The sequence below is a fragment of the Callorhinchus milii genome, unplaced genomic scaffold, assembly GCF_018977255.1.
Source record: "Callorhinchus milii isolate IMCB2004 unplaced genomic scaffold, IMCB_Cmil_1.0 Scaffold14, whole genome shotgun sequence".
Classification (NCBI taxonomy): domain Eukaryota; kingdom Metazoa; phylum Chordata; class Chondrichthyes; order Chimaeriformes; family Callorhinchidae; genus Callorhinchus; species Callorhinchus milii.
The window spans coordinates 14,825,078-14,841,569 of record NW_024704755.1 but is presented as its reverse complement, the minus strand read 5'-3'; the positions used below and the strand labels follow the sequence as shown (position 1 = coordinate 14,841,569).

General features: G+C 43.9%; 2 protein-coding genes across 2 annotated transcripts in view; both read right to left on the bottom strand.

The window, feature by feature from the left end:
- Nucleotides 1-6,869, bottom strand: part of cngb1a (cyclic nucleotide gated channel subunit beta 1a) — a 47,788-nt gene extending 40,919 nt beyond the window's left edge. Inside the window, exons 1-3 of the mRNA XM_042340419.1 lie at nt 6,837-6,869; nt 5,509-5,666; nt 4,166-4,342 (exon numbers count right to left, since the gene is read on the bottom strand). Coding sequence (XP_042196353.1) covers nt 4,166-4,342; nt 5,509-5,653 — 322 coding nt within the window. The 5' untranslated portion in view covers nt 5,654-5,666; nt 6,837-6,869. The remainder of the gene's footprint in view (nt 1-4,165; nt 4,343-5,508; nt 5,667-6,836) is intronic.
- A 1,805-nt stretch (nt 6,870-8,674) lies between these two features.
- The window catches only part of LOC103185957 (proteoglycan 4-like), a 38,589-nt gene continuing 30,771 nt past the window's right edge, over nt 8,675-16,492 (bottom strand). The window contains exons 22-28 of the mRNA XM_042340418.1: nt 16,418-16,459; nt 15,577-15,630; nt 14,207-14,257; nt 11,790-11,903; nt 11,036-11,072; nt 9,478-9,616; nt 8,675-8,709 (exon numbers count right to left, since the gene is read on the bottom strand). Coding sequence (XP_042196352.1) covers nt 8,675-8,709; nt 9,478-9,616; nt 11,036-11,072; nt 11,790-11,903; nt 14,207-14,257; nt 15,577-15,630; nt 16,418-16,459 — 472 coding nt within the window. The remainder of the gene's footprint in view (nt 8,710-9,477; nt 9,617-11,035; nt 11,073-11,789; nt 11,904-14,206; nt 14,258-15,576; nt 15,631-16,417; nt 16,460-16,492) is intronic.

Genomic DNA, 16,492 nt, shown 5'->3' with positions numbered 1-16,492 from the left:
TTGATACAAATTAGTGTGTATTATGCTACAACAAAATATCTACATCAACACTGGTTGTTGCACCACACAGCTAATAGAAACAGATTAATGCTACATAATATGCATTATAATCATTATAATGGCTAATACATTAACAGGGTTGAGGCTTGTTGTATTGGTAATATAGAAGCCAATCAAGATTGATTACTGTTGCTTTAATACCAACACATCCAAGATCAGCACAACAACAATACTCAATGATAAATATTCTTCTAAACTGGAAACGAAGCACTTGATCCCTATAAATTACTTAGCTGTAACCCCGAATGTCAGAACTGAGAGGAAAATGCTAATGGTGACAAATCAAGGTTTACACAGACAGAGCTGGACCTCATCATTGCAGAAACTGGATCATTTTTGGATCAAACCTTAAGGCAGGTAGAGAAACCTGAGCCGTGTCTGAACAGTTTGATCGAGGTTTCTTGAAACACAGACTTCAGAAGCTGGTTCATTGTTATGAAGAAAGGAGAAGATCCCATTCAAATACAACCACGAAGAGCAAAGAGGACCCCAGGTAGTCAATATGCAAGCCATGAGTTAGCCAACTCTTCTCCACGGAGATGATAAAAGACTTCTCTGAGACCTTTAGGTGGCATATTCGTCAAGTAATTCTGGCAAGTAGCTTCCCACACTTTGTGCATCAAAGTGCTCTACACAAATACCATTATTGCAATACAAAATGCATATGGTATTTACTAATTGGTGCAAAAACAATGCTAGGAAACAGATACATCTTTATATCGATGCTATTTGATGTTGATAAAGGTGGTGTTTTCTCTCCAAGGATGAGTTTGGATGAAGAGAGATTACCAGCAGCATCACCAGCACAGCATCAGCCATCAATCGTGCTAACGAAAACACCATGACTAACAGCAACCATTACCAGGAGTACCACTAACCGAGGTATCACACAGGAAATCTGACACTTGCACCAACGCAACACGTTATCACCAAGTGAACACTTACCTGACACAAAGGACGTAGCAGTCCTAGGAGAGGAATGCAAATTGGCTGGACCCATTGCAGGTCAAAAGCTTAGTTTAAGGCACATACATCGGTATGGAGGATGGTGGCAACACATTTAACAGAAGGTTATAAGTGCAACAGCAGCTCACACGAGATGCAAGATTGCACAATAAAGCTTATTGCATTCTCTAGGTCACATGCAGGAGGATCTTCAAGGGGCCATCCTTGAGATGTTTGATGTCCTGGACTGTCTATAGTTCAGTCCATTATGAGATTACTCACACAGGGGGCTGCTGATGCAATCTTATATCAATATCAATGTTTGCTCATTACAGGACACGTAGAAATGCTGAACTCTCCGACTGAGATAGTCTAAAGATTTTTTTACTTGACGCCAGCATTAGAAAGCGCCACCAGTAAATCCATCATCAACACAACCCACAACATGGTGTTGATGTGACGCCCCCATCCCAATCCTTTTTCCGCTGATACTCCTACAACAGGAGATTCAAGATCAGAAATACCTCGGCCTCCAGTGACAAGGATCTCAAGGAGCAAATCCACAAAATACAAGATAAAATTAGAATTAACAAGATGAAAAACAAGGGCACACATTTCAGTACAGCTTTGCAAATATACATCATGGAGTCCTGTAGCTTAGTGGTTAGAGCACTCGCCTTGCAAGCGAGACACCTGGGTTCAATTCCCGGCAGGGCGAAACCTTGGGCAAGTTTCCTTACTGCACACACCTGATAATAGTCCCTCCAAAAAACAAAACAATAATAAGTTGGACATTTTCATTCCACAACTGTTTGTGGGACACTGCTGTGCGCAATTAGCTGCTGCGTTTCGCCCAGAAATATATGGTCAATTCACTTTACAGCATATTCTGTGAAGCGCTTTGGGACATCTAAAAGATATGAAAAGCGCTATATCAAATGCAAGGATTATTATTATTATTATTATTGAGGCATCTGCCCATCGATCACTTGCCCACATAAAGGAAGAGAGTAACTAAGAGGCACAGCAGATCAACGTTTCACCTACAAAATATACAGTCAATTCACTTTACAGTACATTCTGTGAAGCGCTTTGAGATGTCCCGAAGACCTGATAAAGCGCTATATCAAATGCAAAGATTATTATTATGTTTATATAACATTATACACCTCACAGAGTAGGAGCGGGATCAACAAGCAATGATATTCTACACAGCATACGAATGTTAGGACTTTATATGTGGCTAAAGATGTAGACAGAGGGATGTTACCAGGGATATACTTAATTGTGAAGGAAAACTGTTCCTGAAAAGACAACTATAAGTTGAAAGAAAAGAAACAAAAAACTAAACCAAAAGCAGTCTGGGCATTTAGCAAGTCCAGGTAAGTACTGCCAAGGTACGGATCCCGTGATGGAAAAGCCTTATGTCCTCCGACGTGAAACTCGCTACACGAATGTAATTTTTTTGTTGTTATTGTTAGAAATGATGTAGTGATGTTTTGATGGAAAGTGAATGTGACACTGACAGTATCAGTCATGTGCCAATGAAACTGCAGATTTAATAAGATCCTCCAGGTATCTCACCCCAATCTAGATCACAATGTTCGGATTTTTTTTATGGAGGGGGAAGGAGTGGGTGGGGGAATTTCATGTCCACCAAGGAAAGAAATGTCAGGAAATCTTTTCCACACTTTCCATTCGATATCAACTTCAAGCACTCCCAGAACAGTTATAGCACACGCGTCCCGCTACACTGCCTCATCAAGCACTCCCGGGTTGGGTACAGCTCAGGTCAAATGCAGCATAAAACTCCCTCAACATTGAGCTTTCAAGAATTGCAAAGCAGATACGTTACGAGTAAGCTCAGGAGAGTACTTCTGCAAGTTCAACACTTCAGTCTCCCACAGCAGCCACTTTTGTGGCCTCTTTGACCAAAGGTGCAAAGTTGATGCCAATTTGAGTCAAACGTTAGGAGTTTTTTGTTGCAAACATGTGCAAAATAGAAACCGGGGAGAAACTGTACAATACTCATTCCTAGAGAGGAGATTAGCTTGGGCTACATTCAAACCCCAGGTCACAGAAGTGAAAGGACAGTGTGCACCCTCATTGCACAACCCAGCCACTGATTCACAAGTAACTGATTCCTGGCTCAGGAACCAGACTACCGAGACCGCCACAAGCCGAGGGCCGGCTTGATTCTGTTACCAAGCATGTCACCCAGAAGCCAGTTCAGCTCCAAGGAGACCCCGCTTACCTCTCTCCCTGCCCCCTCAGATTCACAACCTGCTTGAGAACAGCTAGTGATACGTATTTGAATCTGCTGAAACCACAGCAAAAACAGGAATATAACTTTATTTGATCCAAGTCACAAGATAACACCACTTTTCCCATCTCGACATGCCACAAAATCACTCTTGTTACAATTATACAAAGGGAAGATGGTAAAAACTGAGAAAGGACATGGGTCTGTGTATTGTGCTGTCTCTCAGATTTGGTTCTTGTTGAACACATTGTCCATTTCACTCCTGTAATATTGCTCGGGCTAAATCCTAGTGATTACTGTACTATCTGCTCTAAAAAAAATTAGACATGTTACTCCTCAAAATTGTTCTCTTTAACTAGTTACTTTTAGATTAGATGTTGTTGATCAGTGTTGTCAACTAGTTCGTTCTTCCAGTTGTGCCTGGTAACTAGTTATTGCTAAGAAGTACTGTTCAAACTAGATTTGCTTTACTGGTTACAGGTCAGACTAGTTATTTTGCCGAGTTAGTGCTCAGACAAGATCTGTGTAATAATTCTGACTAGTTCCAATTCAGATGACATCCTGTTGACGCGTTGTGAATCAGACTGTGCCCAGTTAATTGACTATTGGTCAGTTCACTTACAGAATAGACTAACACCTTTTGACTAACTGTCTCAAACAGGTCCCTATTGATCAATGTCGTTCAAGCGAGACCTTGATAATTACTTCTTCCTCAGACAGGCTCCTGCTCGCCAGTTCCTGCTCAAACACGAATCCTTCTGACTAGTTACCGGTCAAACTGGTTGTGGTTGACCTTTTTTGGATGAAATGTTGGTTGACCAAGTTATTCTCAGACCAACCCGATCAGCTTCAAACATAAACAGATTTGCTTTCAAATACAGTCTCATAGAAACCTACTGCTGAAGGGATCGAGGCTCTTTGGAAACCTCCACTTTATGATGCGTCTGAGCCACGGTGTGGATTTGAACTGGCAGCACAACATCTCATAGTAATGTTCCTCGATATCTTCCTCCTCCTCTGGTGCCTTTTGTTCCTCTGGGAGTGGGGGTGGGACCCCTGTCTTCTTCACTGGCGCTGTGGTTAGAAAACAAACAACAAACAAGCCATTAGGTTTACTCGCAAGGCTGTTCGTGTTAACGTTTTTGTCTCTTGAACCCGTCCGTCCCTTGGATGATACGTTAAATCAAGGTCCTGTCTTCCTGTTCAGGTGGATGTTAAAGTTCCCCATGGCGCTATTCGAAAAGAGAAGGGAGTTTCTCCCAGTGTCCTGGCCAACATTCCCTCAAATAAAATTGGCCACTCACTCAATGACTGTTTGTGGGACGTTGCTGTGCGCAATTGGCTGCCGAGTTTCACCCACAAAATACACAGTCTATCCATTTCACAGTTATTCATGTTAAACCCTTGAATATGTCTTTCCAACATAAAAGGCGCTATATCAAATGTAAGGATTATTATGTATTATTAAGTGTATGAATACTAATCTTTGACTTCACTGATGTAAAGTAAAGTATGATTTCTGCTCATAATTGTAAGGCTGTACATATATAGCTGTTTCACCCACAAAACACAGTCAATCCACTTTATAGTATATCCAGAGAAGCGTTTTGAGACGTCTTGACAACATGATATGGCAATATTTTGCCAAACAAAGGTGTAAGTCAACTAAAATCTCAGTATAAATGTTAAATAGTTATTTGCAATTGTAAACTTGATTGGATGCAGGGAGATAAGCAGCTGCTGCTAAACCTCCACACATCAAACTGTGTGGAGGTTGAACCTAATCTTCGTTCCACCAGTTAGGGATGTGGCTTGAGTTGTGGGCATTAGGATGGTGGGAATGCACTTGCATATTTCATGCTGAGTTGTTGTTGTTCTGGGATGGGGTCTCCTTGGGGCTGAGCTGGCTCCAACGTGATGTGCTTGGCTCCAGAATGTTGGAATCAAGTCATCCCTCTGTGGTGGTCTCAGTAGTCTCGAAGGTGGTTAAGGGTCCTGTCATGGGGGAACGGTAGGGTGGGAGTTCTGGAAAGGTGAGATGGGATGGGCCGAAGGGACTTCATCCAAATCACTCTAATGATCTTGTGAACCTGTTAGCACCAGATTGTGTTCTCGTAATATCTCACAACGTTCAGTCAGACTAACTCTTATACTAGTGTTTAGTTTCAGTATTGTTTACTGACATATCCTGTTTCCCGCTTCAATCCCCACCATTGATGTCTTTTGTCCTCTTTACTTACATCCGCCTGGAGTTTCATCATCTGAACTTGAATCAGGGTCGATTAATCTTTCCTTGACTCGTTCTGTTCGCTCTTTGAAGAGCTTCACCAGGTCCTGGAGACGCTCGTTGATAATTGCGCTACTTATACTTGACGTAGAACCCATTTGCTCTCTGCGACTGGACAACAACAACAACAACAACAAGATTCCATTTATAAAGCGCCTTTCACGTCAGGAGGACGTCCCAAGGCGCTGCACAGTTGGGTCATGACCCGAGCAGGGGGGAAATGGTCAGGGTGAGAGGAGGGAAGGGAGGGAGCGAGGAGGGGGGAAATGGTCAGGGTAAGGGGAGGGAAGGGAGGGAGCGAGGAGGGGGAAGAGAGTCGAGAGGGGAGCTGAAGGCACGGTCAAAGAGAAAGGTTTTGAGACCGGCCTTGAAGGAGGAAAGGGAGGAAGCGGCGAAGGCACTGGGGGATGGAGTTCCAGAGCCTGGGGGCTGAGAGGCTGAAGGCCCGACCACCGATGGTAGGGCGGTTGGGGCGGGGGACGTGGAGCAGACCGGAGCCAGAGGAACGGAGGGTACGGGCAGGTAGGTAAGGGGATAGTAGGTCGGAGAGGTAGGAGGGAGCAAGGCCGTGAATGGCCTTGTAGGTGAGGATGAGGATCTTGAAATCAATCCTCTGGGGGATGGGGAGCAGTGGAGGCGAGCGAGGGTGGGAGTGATGTGGTCCCGAAGCCTGGTGCGGGACAGTACACGAGCTGCAGAGTTCTGAATGACAAAATGTGACTGGTTCAATGAGCAACAGGTTGAAATATAACTCGTTGGGATTGGTGACGTAACAGTAACAAAACAGAATATTACTATTGGTCGCAATATTTAATATGGTTTGTTGGGATAACAGGAATATTTAACATGGTTTGATGGGATAACAGGAATTGCAAACCAATTCAGTTTCAGTCTTCGACTCTTGTCATCTATAACTTTCTATTTACAAATGCATGATCAATATGACCCCAACTTCAGCTACAGTCAGTTTGTGGGACACCAGTTGTGCGCAATTGGCTGCCGCGTTTCCACAAAATATACAGTCAACTCAGTATATTCTACGAAGCTCTTTGAGACGTCGCAACAAACATGATGAGGCGCTATATCACGTGCAAGGATTATTATTATATTATTATCATCTGACATCTTTCTGGTACAAAGGCGTTGGGTCAGGATCGAGACCAAAACAGCACAATTTACTGTGAAGAGGAAAAATGAAGTTAGAAACACCTAATGCGGAGAAACAGTATTATTGAAAACCGAGGTTATTCAAAAACTGACAACAAAATTAGTTTTACTGACCTTTCCACCTGGAGGGTGCTTTGGCTTTCCCAGGCATGGACAGGGGTTTCAATGAATGGAGATGGCGCAAAGGGTTCATCCTGGTCGTCTCCTTCGTCAAAATCCTTCTTTCTGTCCAATAAAAGGTAATCAAACATCAGAGACCCAAGGCAACACCCTTGTCTCTTCGTCAGAGAGATTTTTTGCAATTTCTTGTGGAAAAAGAAATTATTGAGTTTCTGAAACATCAAATCTCAGAATTTCTGATTCAGTGCGTTCACAATAACAACAACAACAACTTGCATATAGCGCTCCTCACACAGGGTAGCGTCCCAGAGCGTAAGCAGCTGTCATACCTTCTGGTGTCAGGTACTGCGAGGGTCTCATTCTTGTCTATTGAAGGTGTTAGAATAGATGGCAACTTGCTGTGCCCAGCGAGCAAGGCATCTGGCTCAGAATCTACATCTTCGATGTTCACTGAGGGATGTTTAGTGACTCGAGGACCTAGTAATGTGCAGAGATGGAATCAGACAGGGACAGAAGCCTGGACTTGCACTCACCCCAAATATCAGCCAGATACTTGCTTCAATTCTGAGCATTTCTTCCCCTTCCCGGCGTGCTATGTGCTTGTTTCAGGTCAGCTCGTACATAACAGTGCTTTGGTTTATCACATAAACTGTATCCAGCAGATAGCATTGTGTCAACCGAGAGTAACATTGGAGAGGTGAACATGGGAACACAGGAACAGAAGTAGGCCATTCAGCCCCTCAAGCGTGTTCCTCCATTCTACTGGCTGATCTGTACCTCACTTTTGCTTTACTCGCTTTTGCTCCAAATCCTTTGATACCCTCACCTCACAAAAATATCCACCTCAGTCTTGAAAATTTGAATGGATCCAACGTCCACAGCCTTTTGGAAAAGAGAGTTCCAGATTTCCTACCCTTTTGCGTGGGAAAATGCTTCCTGATTTCATTCCTAAACGGGCCGAGCTCTAATTTTGAAAGTTCTTACTTAGCATTTTTACTGAGAACCCAACCAATTCAGTGGGTCCAGTGTCAACCATCCTTCCAGGCAACTTGTTCCAATGCAAAACATTTGAGATTACAGAATACTCTGAGTCCAGGTAGTGTTGCCTCTATTCAAGACAGGCTATCACATTTCTCTGTGACAATTTAGTCTGCACATCCGGCCCCAAATGCAGTGGATTTGAGTGAAAGACTACGTGGAGTGAGTAAAGAGCTACTGCCTTGCAAGGAGGAGGAAAGAGCTGCACTGTTTATATAACCAATAGATACTGCTGAGCTTATACACAACACACATGCACACACATACACCTCACGCACTCACACACATACACACACACAACGCTGGCCTAGTTATGGAGCACATATGAGGTAAATAAGTACTAAACAGATCAGCCTGGGTCCAGCCAGAGTGGAGTAGACATGGAATAACTTAATCCTAGTGCCAGGGAGAATAACTTGGGTATAGAGGTGGCAGTATAACATATATATAATAAATATAGAGAGGTCGAGCATCAGAGCAGAGTCGGGTGCCTGGAATAACAATATAAAGGTACCTACGTCTACATAAATACAAACCCCATTTCTCAACTGGTTATATCCACATAAGCCTCTCCTACCATGAAGCCATACAGAAGTGTTTTTGTGACAGGGCTATATTTGAAACATTAGAAAGTTGGAGGTGTCAAAAATAAGACCAGGATTCTATTTCTGACTTGTATCTCAGCCTTCAGCTAGACAGTTTAGAAATGTTAATTTGCTATTTTCTTTATCGCTCCACAAATTGCATTGTATGTAACGTGAAATAGTTCAACACTTCAAGATGAATAACTTTAGTTACGTGGAGAGACCGGAGAAGCTGGGATCATTATCTTTAATAAAGAGAAGGTTAAGGGGAGATTTTTAATAGAGGTGTTCAAAATTATCCGGGGTTTTGTTAGAGTAAATAAGGAAAAACTGTTTACACAGGCAGGTGGGTTGGTAACCAGAGGACACAGATTTAAGTTAATTGGCAAAAGAACAAGAGGGGAGATGAAGAGAATTTTTTTTCACGCAGCAAATTGTTATGATCTGGAATGCACTGCCTGAAAGGGTGGTTGGAAGCAGATTCAATAACTTTCAAAAGGGAATTGGATAGGTACGAGGTACTACAATTGCAAAGCTATGGGGAAAGAGCGGTTGAGTGGGACTAATTGGTAGCTCTTTCAAAGAGCCGGTATAGACACGATGGGCCGAATGGCCTCCTCTTGTGCTGTAAAATTGTATCATTCTATGATTCTAAGAAGTGGGTTTGGAGTCACTGTAGCTGGATTGCTGTTAGAGCTGAGGGGAAAACTGAATGCAAATTAAAGAGATGAGTTCAGGACCACTGCTGGATACAGCTGAAAATGATTATAGGACTGTAAGTGGAAACAACTGTAACCCAACCAGATCACGTGTACAAAGGATTAAATTTACGAACTCAGCACTTATATACGCACAGAGACATGCATGCACACAGATATGGACATGCACACAGATATGGACATGCACACAGACAAGGACATGCACACAGACACACATGTACCATTGAATATGCTGACATGCAAAAACACCAAACTGAAACTCAGAACCAAACATGGGGCATGTTATATGTTCACCTATACAATGTGACGGAGACCATTCCTCGGCCAAGAAGTTGGGGTTGGTGACCCCAAACCTTTGCTTCCTACGGCTAATGGGAGGCAGCCGGGCAGTGGGAGGGCGATAGCTGGGGACATTGGGTAACTCTAAAGCACACTGGGAAGTAGGAGTGGGACTTCGGAGACTCAGAGGCATGTCACGGACAAGGTGAGCTAACTCTAAGTCTTTGCTTCGCTTAGGCATGACGGCAGGTATCTAGGCACTTCCAGGAAAAGGCTTGAGCAGCAAGGTGACTGACTCAGCACTGAGCATCTGTAACTAAAAAGTAAAAGCATGTTTAAGTATTGTGCTCAGGGATACTCTGCAGTGCTTTGTGGCTGTACAGCGTTATATAGCTCAGCACGGATTGAATTATACACTAGACAACCTCACTAGACTATTGCCCATTACAGAGTTTTAGCTGGTTAGCCTCCTGCAGTAACCCCAACATACACTCTGGGTTCCCCAAGCCTTGGCTCTTGCCAACCTGCGCCTTAATATTTTTGAGAATTAGGTAAGCAGGATGTGTCCCTCCAGGGAGAAAGTGCGTGTTCCAATCCAACAATGTATCTCTGGGGTTTCCATGTGTAGGTGGGATACATGGAAATCTCATTTTGGTTTGGATACTGTTAAGCACGGTGATGGATTTCCGCATGTGTCAGACACTTGGCTGACCAAGAAAAGACATTACAGTGTTTTTCAGTCAAGCTACACATTATATCTCTTTGATAGATTGTAATACAGTTTATCTCAAAGTGCACTAAACATTGGAGTCGAGACAGACTATGTTACACATAATCCAGTGCATCTCAGACTCAGAGCTTTCACGTAAAAGAATGTCTCAAAATAATTTACAAAATGAAATCAATGTTGAACTCTACAGTGTGTATGGGCGTCTGGTATAAATTGTGTAGCTGATTCTTAATGAGGTGGGTAGTGCCTGTCAACAACTTAGAGTTGCTGTGAAAGTTCTGTGAGTGAGTGTGGCTGTCAAATTATACCAGCAACGTCACACAAAGAGCAATGAGATGAGAAGCCAATTATTCTGGAGGGGGTTGGAAGAGGGGGTTGAATTTGGATAAGGGAGGGATGTAAAGTCAATACAGGATCTTACACCAGCAGAGAGCCGATGGGGCAAATCCCCTCTGCATTATACACCTCTACTTATTGGTGCTGAATAAATAAAACAATATATTGTATTCAATGTTATTTGGAATTTAAATATTCCATCAGATTGGACTAGTTTCACCAATTTTGTAATGTACAATCTCTGACCTATTTCTAAACTTTCACTAAGACCCTGGAAAATCAGTAGAAACTGATCACATTTCTGTATAACTTTGGGAGTCAACTCGAATGCAGATATTGTTTTAAGTCCTCAAGTTGGGATGACACAGTGCCCTGAACCGAGAGTAACCCTGTGAAAACAACTGGAGTCAAATTGCTTTTGCAGCCAAATGCAATGACTACTGTCAAAGCCCCCGCACTTAACGGTAAGAAAAACATCTCAATCACCAACAACTGTTGAGTCCTTACCTTCTTGGTCAACATCAGTCTCTGCAATCGCTTCTTCCTTCATTGAAAAAGTACAAGTCTTAAAATATAGTATGTAACGCACACGAACATAGAAACACAGGAACAGGAGGAGACCTTGCTGCTTTATTTCTCCCACAAAACACACAGTTAATCCGCTGTACAGTGTATCCTATGAAGCACTTTGCGACATCTCAACGATTGATAAGGTGCTATATCAAATGCAAGGATTATTATTATTATGATTCAATATATAACCCAATCTGCCAACCAGAGCCATGTTGGGAGGAGGCAGCAGGGATGGAGCAAAACCCTGACCTCCAGCCCCCCCAATCTTCCATCCCTAGCGACGTCCCTGTGCTATGTGAAAGGCACATACAAGTAAATACAAGTTGTTGTTGTGTTGGATCCCTGTGTGGTTTCTATGACAATGGCTATTCTGATTCTTACACCTCTGTAAACGAGCAAAGGCAGTAAAGCCCTTCTAGCCGTAACGACAGCAACAACAACAACTTGCATTGATACAGCGCCCTTCACAGGGGACAGGGTCTTGGAGCGCTTAACAGTGGCGGAGCCCGAAGTCGAGCTGGGGTGGAGGGTGGAGGTGACCGTGATCACGGTCGGAGAGGAAGGTCTTCAGTCGTGATCTAAAAGACGGAAAGGAAGGGGCGAGGTGGAGGGATTGAGGGAGAGAGTTCCAAAGTAATGATACGATTCAGCGACTTGATGCCCGTGCTTTGCAGGGCGTTCCCTTCACCTGTGTTTGAAGGCTGGGATCGCCGGAGTCTCTGCTCTCTTTGCCTGGCGCTGAGCTCTCAGGGGCAGTCTCCGCTGCACAGCGCTCTCCTCTGAGCAGACAACGGGCAGGTCACTGCAAAAATAAAAATACACAAGAAAAACAAATCAGAAACGGTGCATTGCACCGTGAACTAACACGCTGCTCTGCACCGCGCAAAATAAATGAAATCCTTTTTCAAAGAAGGTGGTGTCTAAGCGTTCTGCTCCGGCAAAGCTCCCCTCACTCTGAGCTCTCCCCTTTATGTGTATTATCTTTGCATTTGCCTCTGCTCAACTGACAGGCTATGCTTCTCTCTGACGCAGCGTCTGCCCGTGTGCAATTCCCGTTATTATTGGGGCGGGTTTTGCGGAGTCAGCCTCGCTCGCCTCTCTCAGGAGCATCAGCATCGCAGCTTTGGAACAGCTCCGTCCGCGCTCCAGTTGCTAAGAGATCTGAAGCGATTGAGCTGCTCGTTGCTAAGCCACAGCGTGTCGCCAGAGAAAAAAAAGATTGAGAAGGAGATGGGAGGTAACCTGCATGTTGTTATTGTAAAACCAGGTTCATCAGGACTTTATACATGCGACTACTTGCGTTTACAGAGGGGCCGTTCATGCGGGACAGAGTCTCGGAGATCTTAACAGTGGCAGATACAGTGTCTCTCCATTCGCATTTCACGGTCTTTCCAGCCGATGCGTAAATACACAGATACACACTGGGTGGTTACTTCAGAATGTGCACAGTAAACACACATCACTGTGCTCTAAAGAATATCTTCTCCATGTCAAGTCGGATAAAAAAGAAATGCGCCTTTGCAATGCATTTTATTGATTTCAAATCAGTTACAGAATAGCCTGGATGGAAGAAGACCAAGGTCCATCCAGTTTGTCTTGCACCAAACTGGCAGCCGTATGTACATGTCACGTCCCAAACTTTACAGTGTGTTCTGTGAAGCGCTTTGGGACGTCCTCCCGACGTGAAAAGCGCTATATCAAATGCAAGGATTATTATTATTATTATTATTATTATACACTGCGTCATTGGAATTCCAAATCATTCCCCTCTGGGTATCAGCCACCCTCTCCCCTCTCATCTTCTCATCTTCACGGTATGAAGATGCCTCCTCAATGCCTCCCTCAGGAAGAAAGTTAAAGGACCCACTCTGAAGGTGATATATCCTCACAGCTCTTGGCTTCTTCACACGCCTGCTCTAGCCTGACACACAATATGAAATATTATTCAGCATTGCTACTCTCCTGTACTTACACACACACAGATTCTAACAGCGTGTGAAATATTCAGTCTGTATCTATTCACACACACATACTCTATATCTATACACACACACAGTCCTTATCCACACACACACACAGTCTCTATCCACACACTCACACAAATACTCAAGTCTGTATCTATAAAATAATAATAATTTTTGTATTTGATATCGTGCCCATCAGCAAAACTTCTCAAGGCGGTTCAAAGGATTTACTATGTATTTATAGGTGAATGCAGCAGCACATTTGCACATAACAATGATCCACGATTAGCCATGAAGGGAATGACTTACCTTATCTGGGGGATTGTTGGCCAGGACACAATGAAAAAACTACCTTCTCTTTTTGAATAGTGCAGTGGGGTCTGTGACATCCACCTGACAGACACACACCTACAGTCTGTATCTACACGTACACTCACCCACCGACTGTATCGAGATACACATTGAGATCTATAATATGCTTCCCTCTAATTCTTGAGCTCTTCGATGTACCTTTACAGTGTGAAGTGGGAGAAAGTCGCTCCAGAGACAGTGGATATTCCTCGCTATTGAGGTCAAAATTTGGGTTGCCAAACAGTACTGGATAAAGGGGTTTGGACAGTGTTTGTCCTAACGGGATAACCGCGTATGACTCGGAAAAGTTCCCAAACCGAACGGCCAGCAGGACTGTACTCGAGTGTTTAAATCCCTCCATTCCTTGGCACCCCCCTATCTCTCTAACCTCCTCTCTCCCAATAGTATATTCCGTGAAGAGCTTTGAGACGTCTCGAAGACGTGATAAGACGACTTATCAAGTGCAAGGATTATTATTATTATTCACTCTTGTCTTCACGTTGTCAAATTATCCCATTTCGCCCAGAAAATACTCAGTCAATCCTCTTTACAATATATTCTGTGACGCGCCTTGAGGCCTATCAACAAGGTGCAAGGATTATTATTATTAACATTCTCAATAATAGTCGCTTCTCTCTCTCTCTCTCCTTCGTCATGTGCGTGCTGTATTTCACTCTCTCTCCCTCACGCGCTCTCCCCTTCACTCACTCTTTTCGCTCTCTCACTCTGACTTCTCAACACTCGCATTCTCTCATTTCTTCTCTCACACACACACAGCTGAAGGACTCACTCTACAGATGGTAGATCCTCGCTGCTCTTTGTTTCTTCACACACTTTCAGTCTTCAGACAAACAGAGAAATATAATTTAAAGGCACAAATGAGTTATAATAAAATCTGATAGATTGGAGGCAAATTGCCAAATACTTGTGTTATTTGCCCTGTGTGTGATAAATCAGCACCTGAGCTCTGTGCCCTTTTCTATGGGATCCCATTGCCCTAACCCCCTCACCCCGCCAGACAGTGATACCAACAGCAAGCTATAGTTTTAGCTGGTTAAACTCCAGCAGTTACCCCAACGGACGCACACTCTGGGGTCCCTAAGCTTTGGCTCCTACCAACCTGCGCCTAATACTTTCTGGAATTAGTTAAGCAGGATGTGTCTCTCCAGGGAAAGAGTTCGTATTCCATTCCAACAATGTATCTCTGGGATTTCCACGTGTAGATGGGATGCCATGGAAATCTCAGTTTGGTTTGGATACTCTTAAGCATGGTGATGGGTTTCAGTACGTGTCAGACACCTGGCTGACCAAAATAAAATCTATGGGATGCCCAGTGTCTCCTGCTCTCTAATGCCCCCATTACCCACTTTCTAAATTGCTTGACTTCACAAGAGAGAAACAGAGAAAGTAAGAGGAAGTGGATCATTTCAGTTTGGGGGCTAGTCATCTCCTTCTCGGTGGTGTGGGGCTGATGGACTTACTCTGCACGGGGTGGAACCTCGGGGCTCCAAATACTCCAATTATGCCTGAATCCATTCACACACTGAATGTTTTATACACACACACATACACAGACACACACACGCTCAGACTGCACAGTCTGTCTCACACAAACGCACATAAAGACATACATACACATACAATAACCTTTCTGATGAAAGATCATAGACCTGAAATGTTAACTCACTCTCTTCTCTCCATAGATGCTGCCTGACCTGCTGAGTGTTCCAGGTGACTTCTGATTTTATTACAGAGCTTGCTGTGAGAAGGAATCAATGATGGACACCATTCCCTCCAGATCACCTGTACCCTTCCCTTTGTAATAACAGTGCCCTTGCCTTGTGAATGAAACATCAGAAGCACTGTTTGAGACTATTATTGGCTTATTTATTAATATTAATATTAAAGATATTAACTATTAATATGTATTAATATTAATATAAAAAATATTAACTATTAATGACCTCTCCCCTCTGTGCAGGATATTTGTATCCCAGATCAGGTCTGTGCCTAATGAGGACATAGGACATTGGGGGCCTCAATGACCATATAAGTTGCTTCACTGCTTTCTTCAGACGAGCCCATACGAAACTAGGCGTGAGCAACTTCAGTTAAGGGTCTGCCTACACTTACTGTTCTACTGGGACACTAAGGACTTACTCTGCACAGGCTGAATCTTCACTGTTCTCAGCTTCTCCACAGACCTTTGCCAATCTGTTAAGAAATACCGCACATTAGAACTTGCTACTGACTTAATACCAAGCAGAACATAACAGGGCGGGCATTGGGATGCATTTGGATGGCGTTCTTGTCACCATTTTACACAAGTTTCAGAAAAATGGATTAAAAATGCAGCCAACAGAGAAATGGGGAGTGGGTGGGGAGAAATAAAGGAGCTCAATTAACTTCATGAGACTGGTTTGGATGAAGAAGATCCTTTGATCTCCTCCCTCGAGAATACCCACCATACTGTCTTTATCAAGCTGTTCTTTTAATGAGTCCAGTGAACTGGCCTCAACCATCCTTCCTGGCTACAACAATAACAACTTGCATTTATACAGCGCAATTCACGCCAGACGGTGTCTTGGAGCGCTTAACAGTGGTGGAGCCTGATGCCGAGCCAGCAGGAGGGGGAAGGTGACCGTAGACAGGAACGAAGAGTAAGATCTTCAAGCGCGACCTGAAAATGGGGAGAAAGTGGACGAGGTGAAGGGACAGAGGGAGAGAGCTCCACAGCTTCAGGACTTGGTGGCTGAAAGCACGGCCGCCGATGGTGGGGTGGAGGGTCCGGGGGGACAAGGTGGAGACCGGAGCCAGTTGAGTAGAGGCAGCGGGTAGTGGTGTCGGGAGAGGCTACGTCTCTTTCAGTCGTTAATGAGTGTCGGCAGGCTTCCACCAACAGTGCCAGAGCTTCACACAATGAATCAGACGGGCCCGGGTGTGAGGAGCTCCCGACCTCCAGATCTCCCTGTGAACTCATCACCGGAACAGACACACTTACTCTGCATCCACCTCCTGATCCTCCAGAATATGCCAGAGTTGCCTGCACAAATAACAAGTCACATTAGTCTGAGCT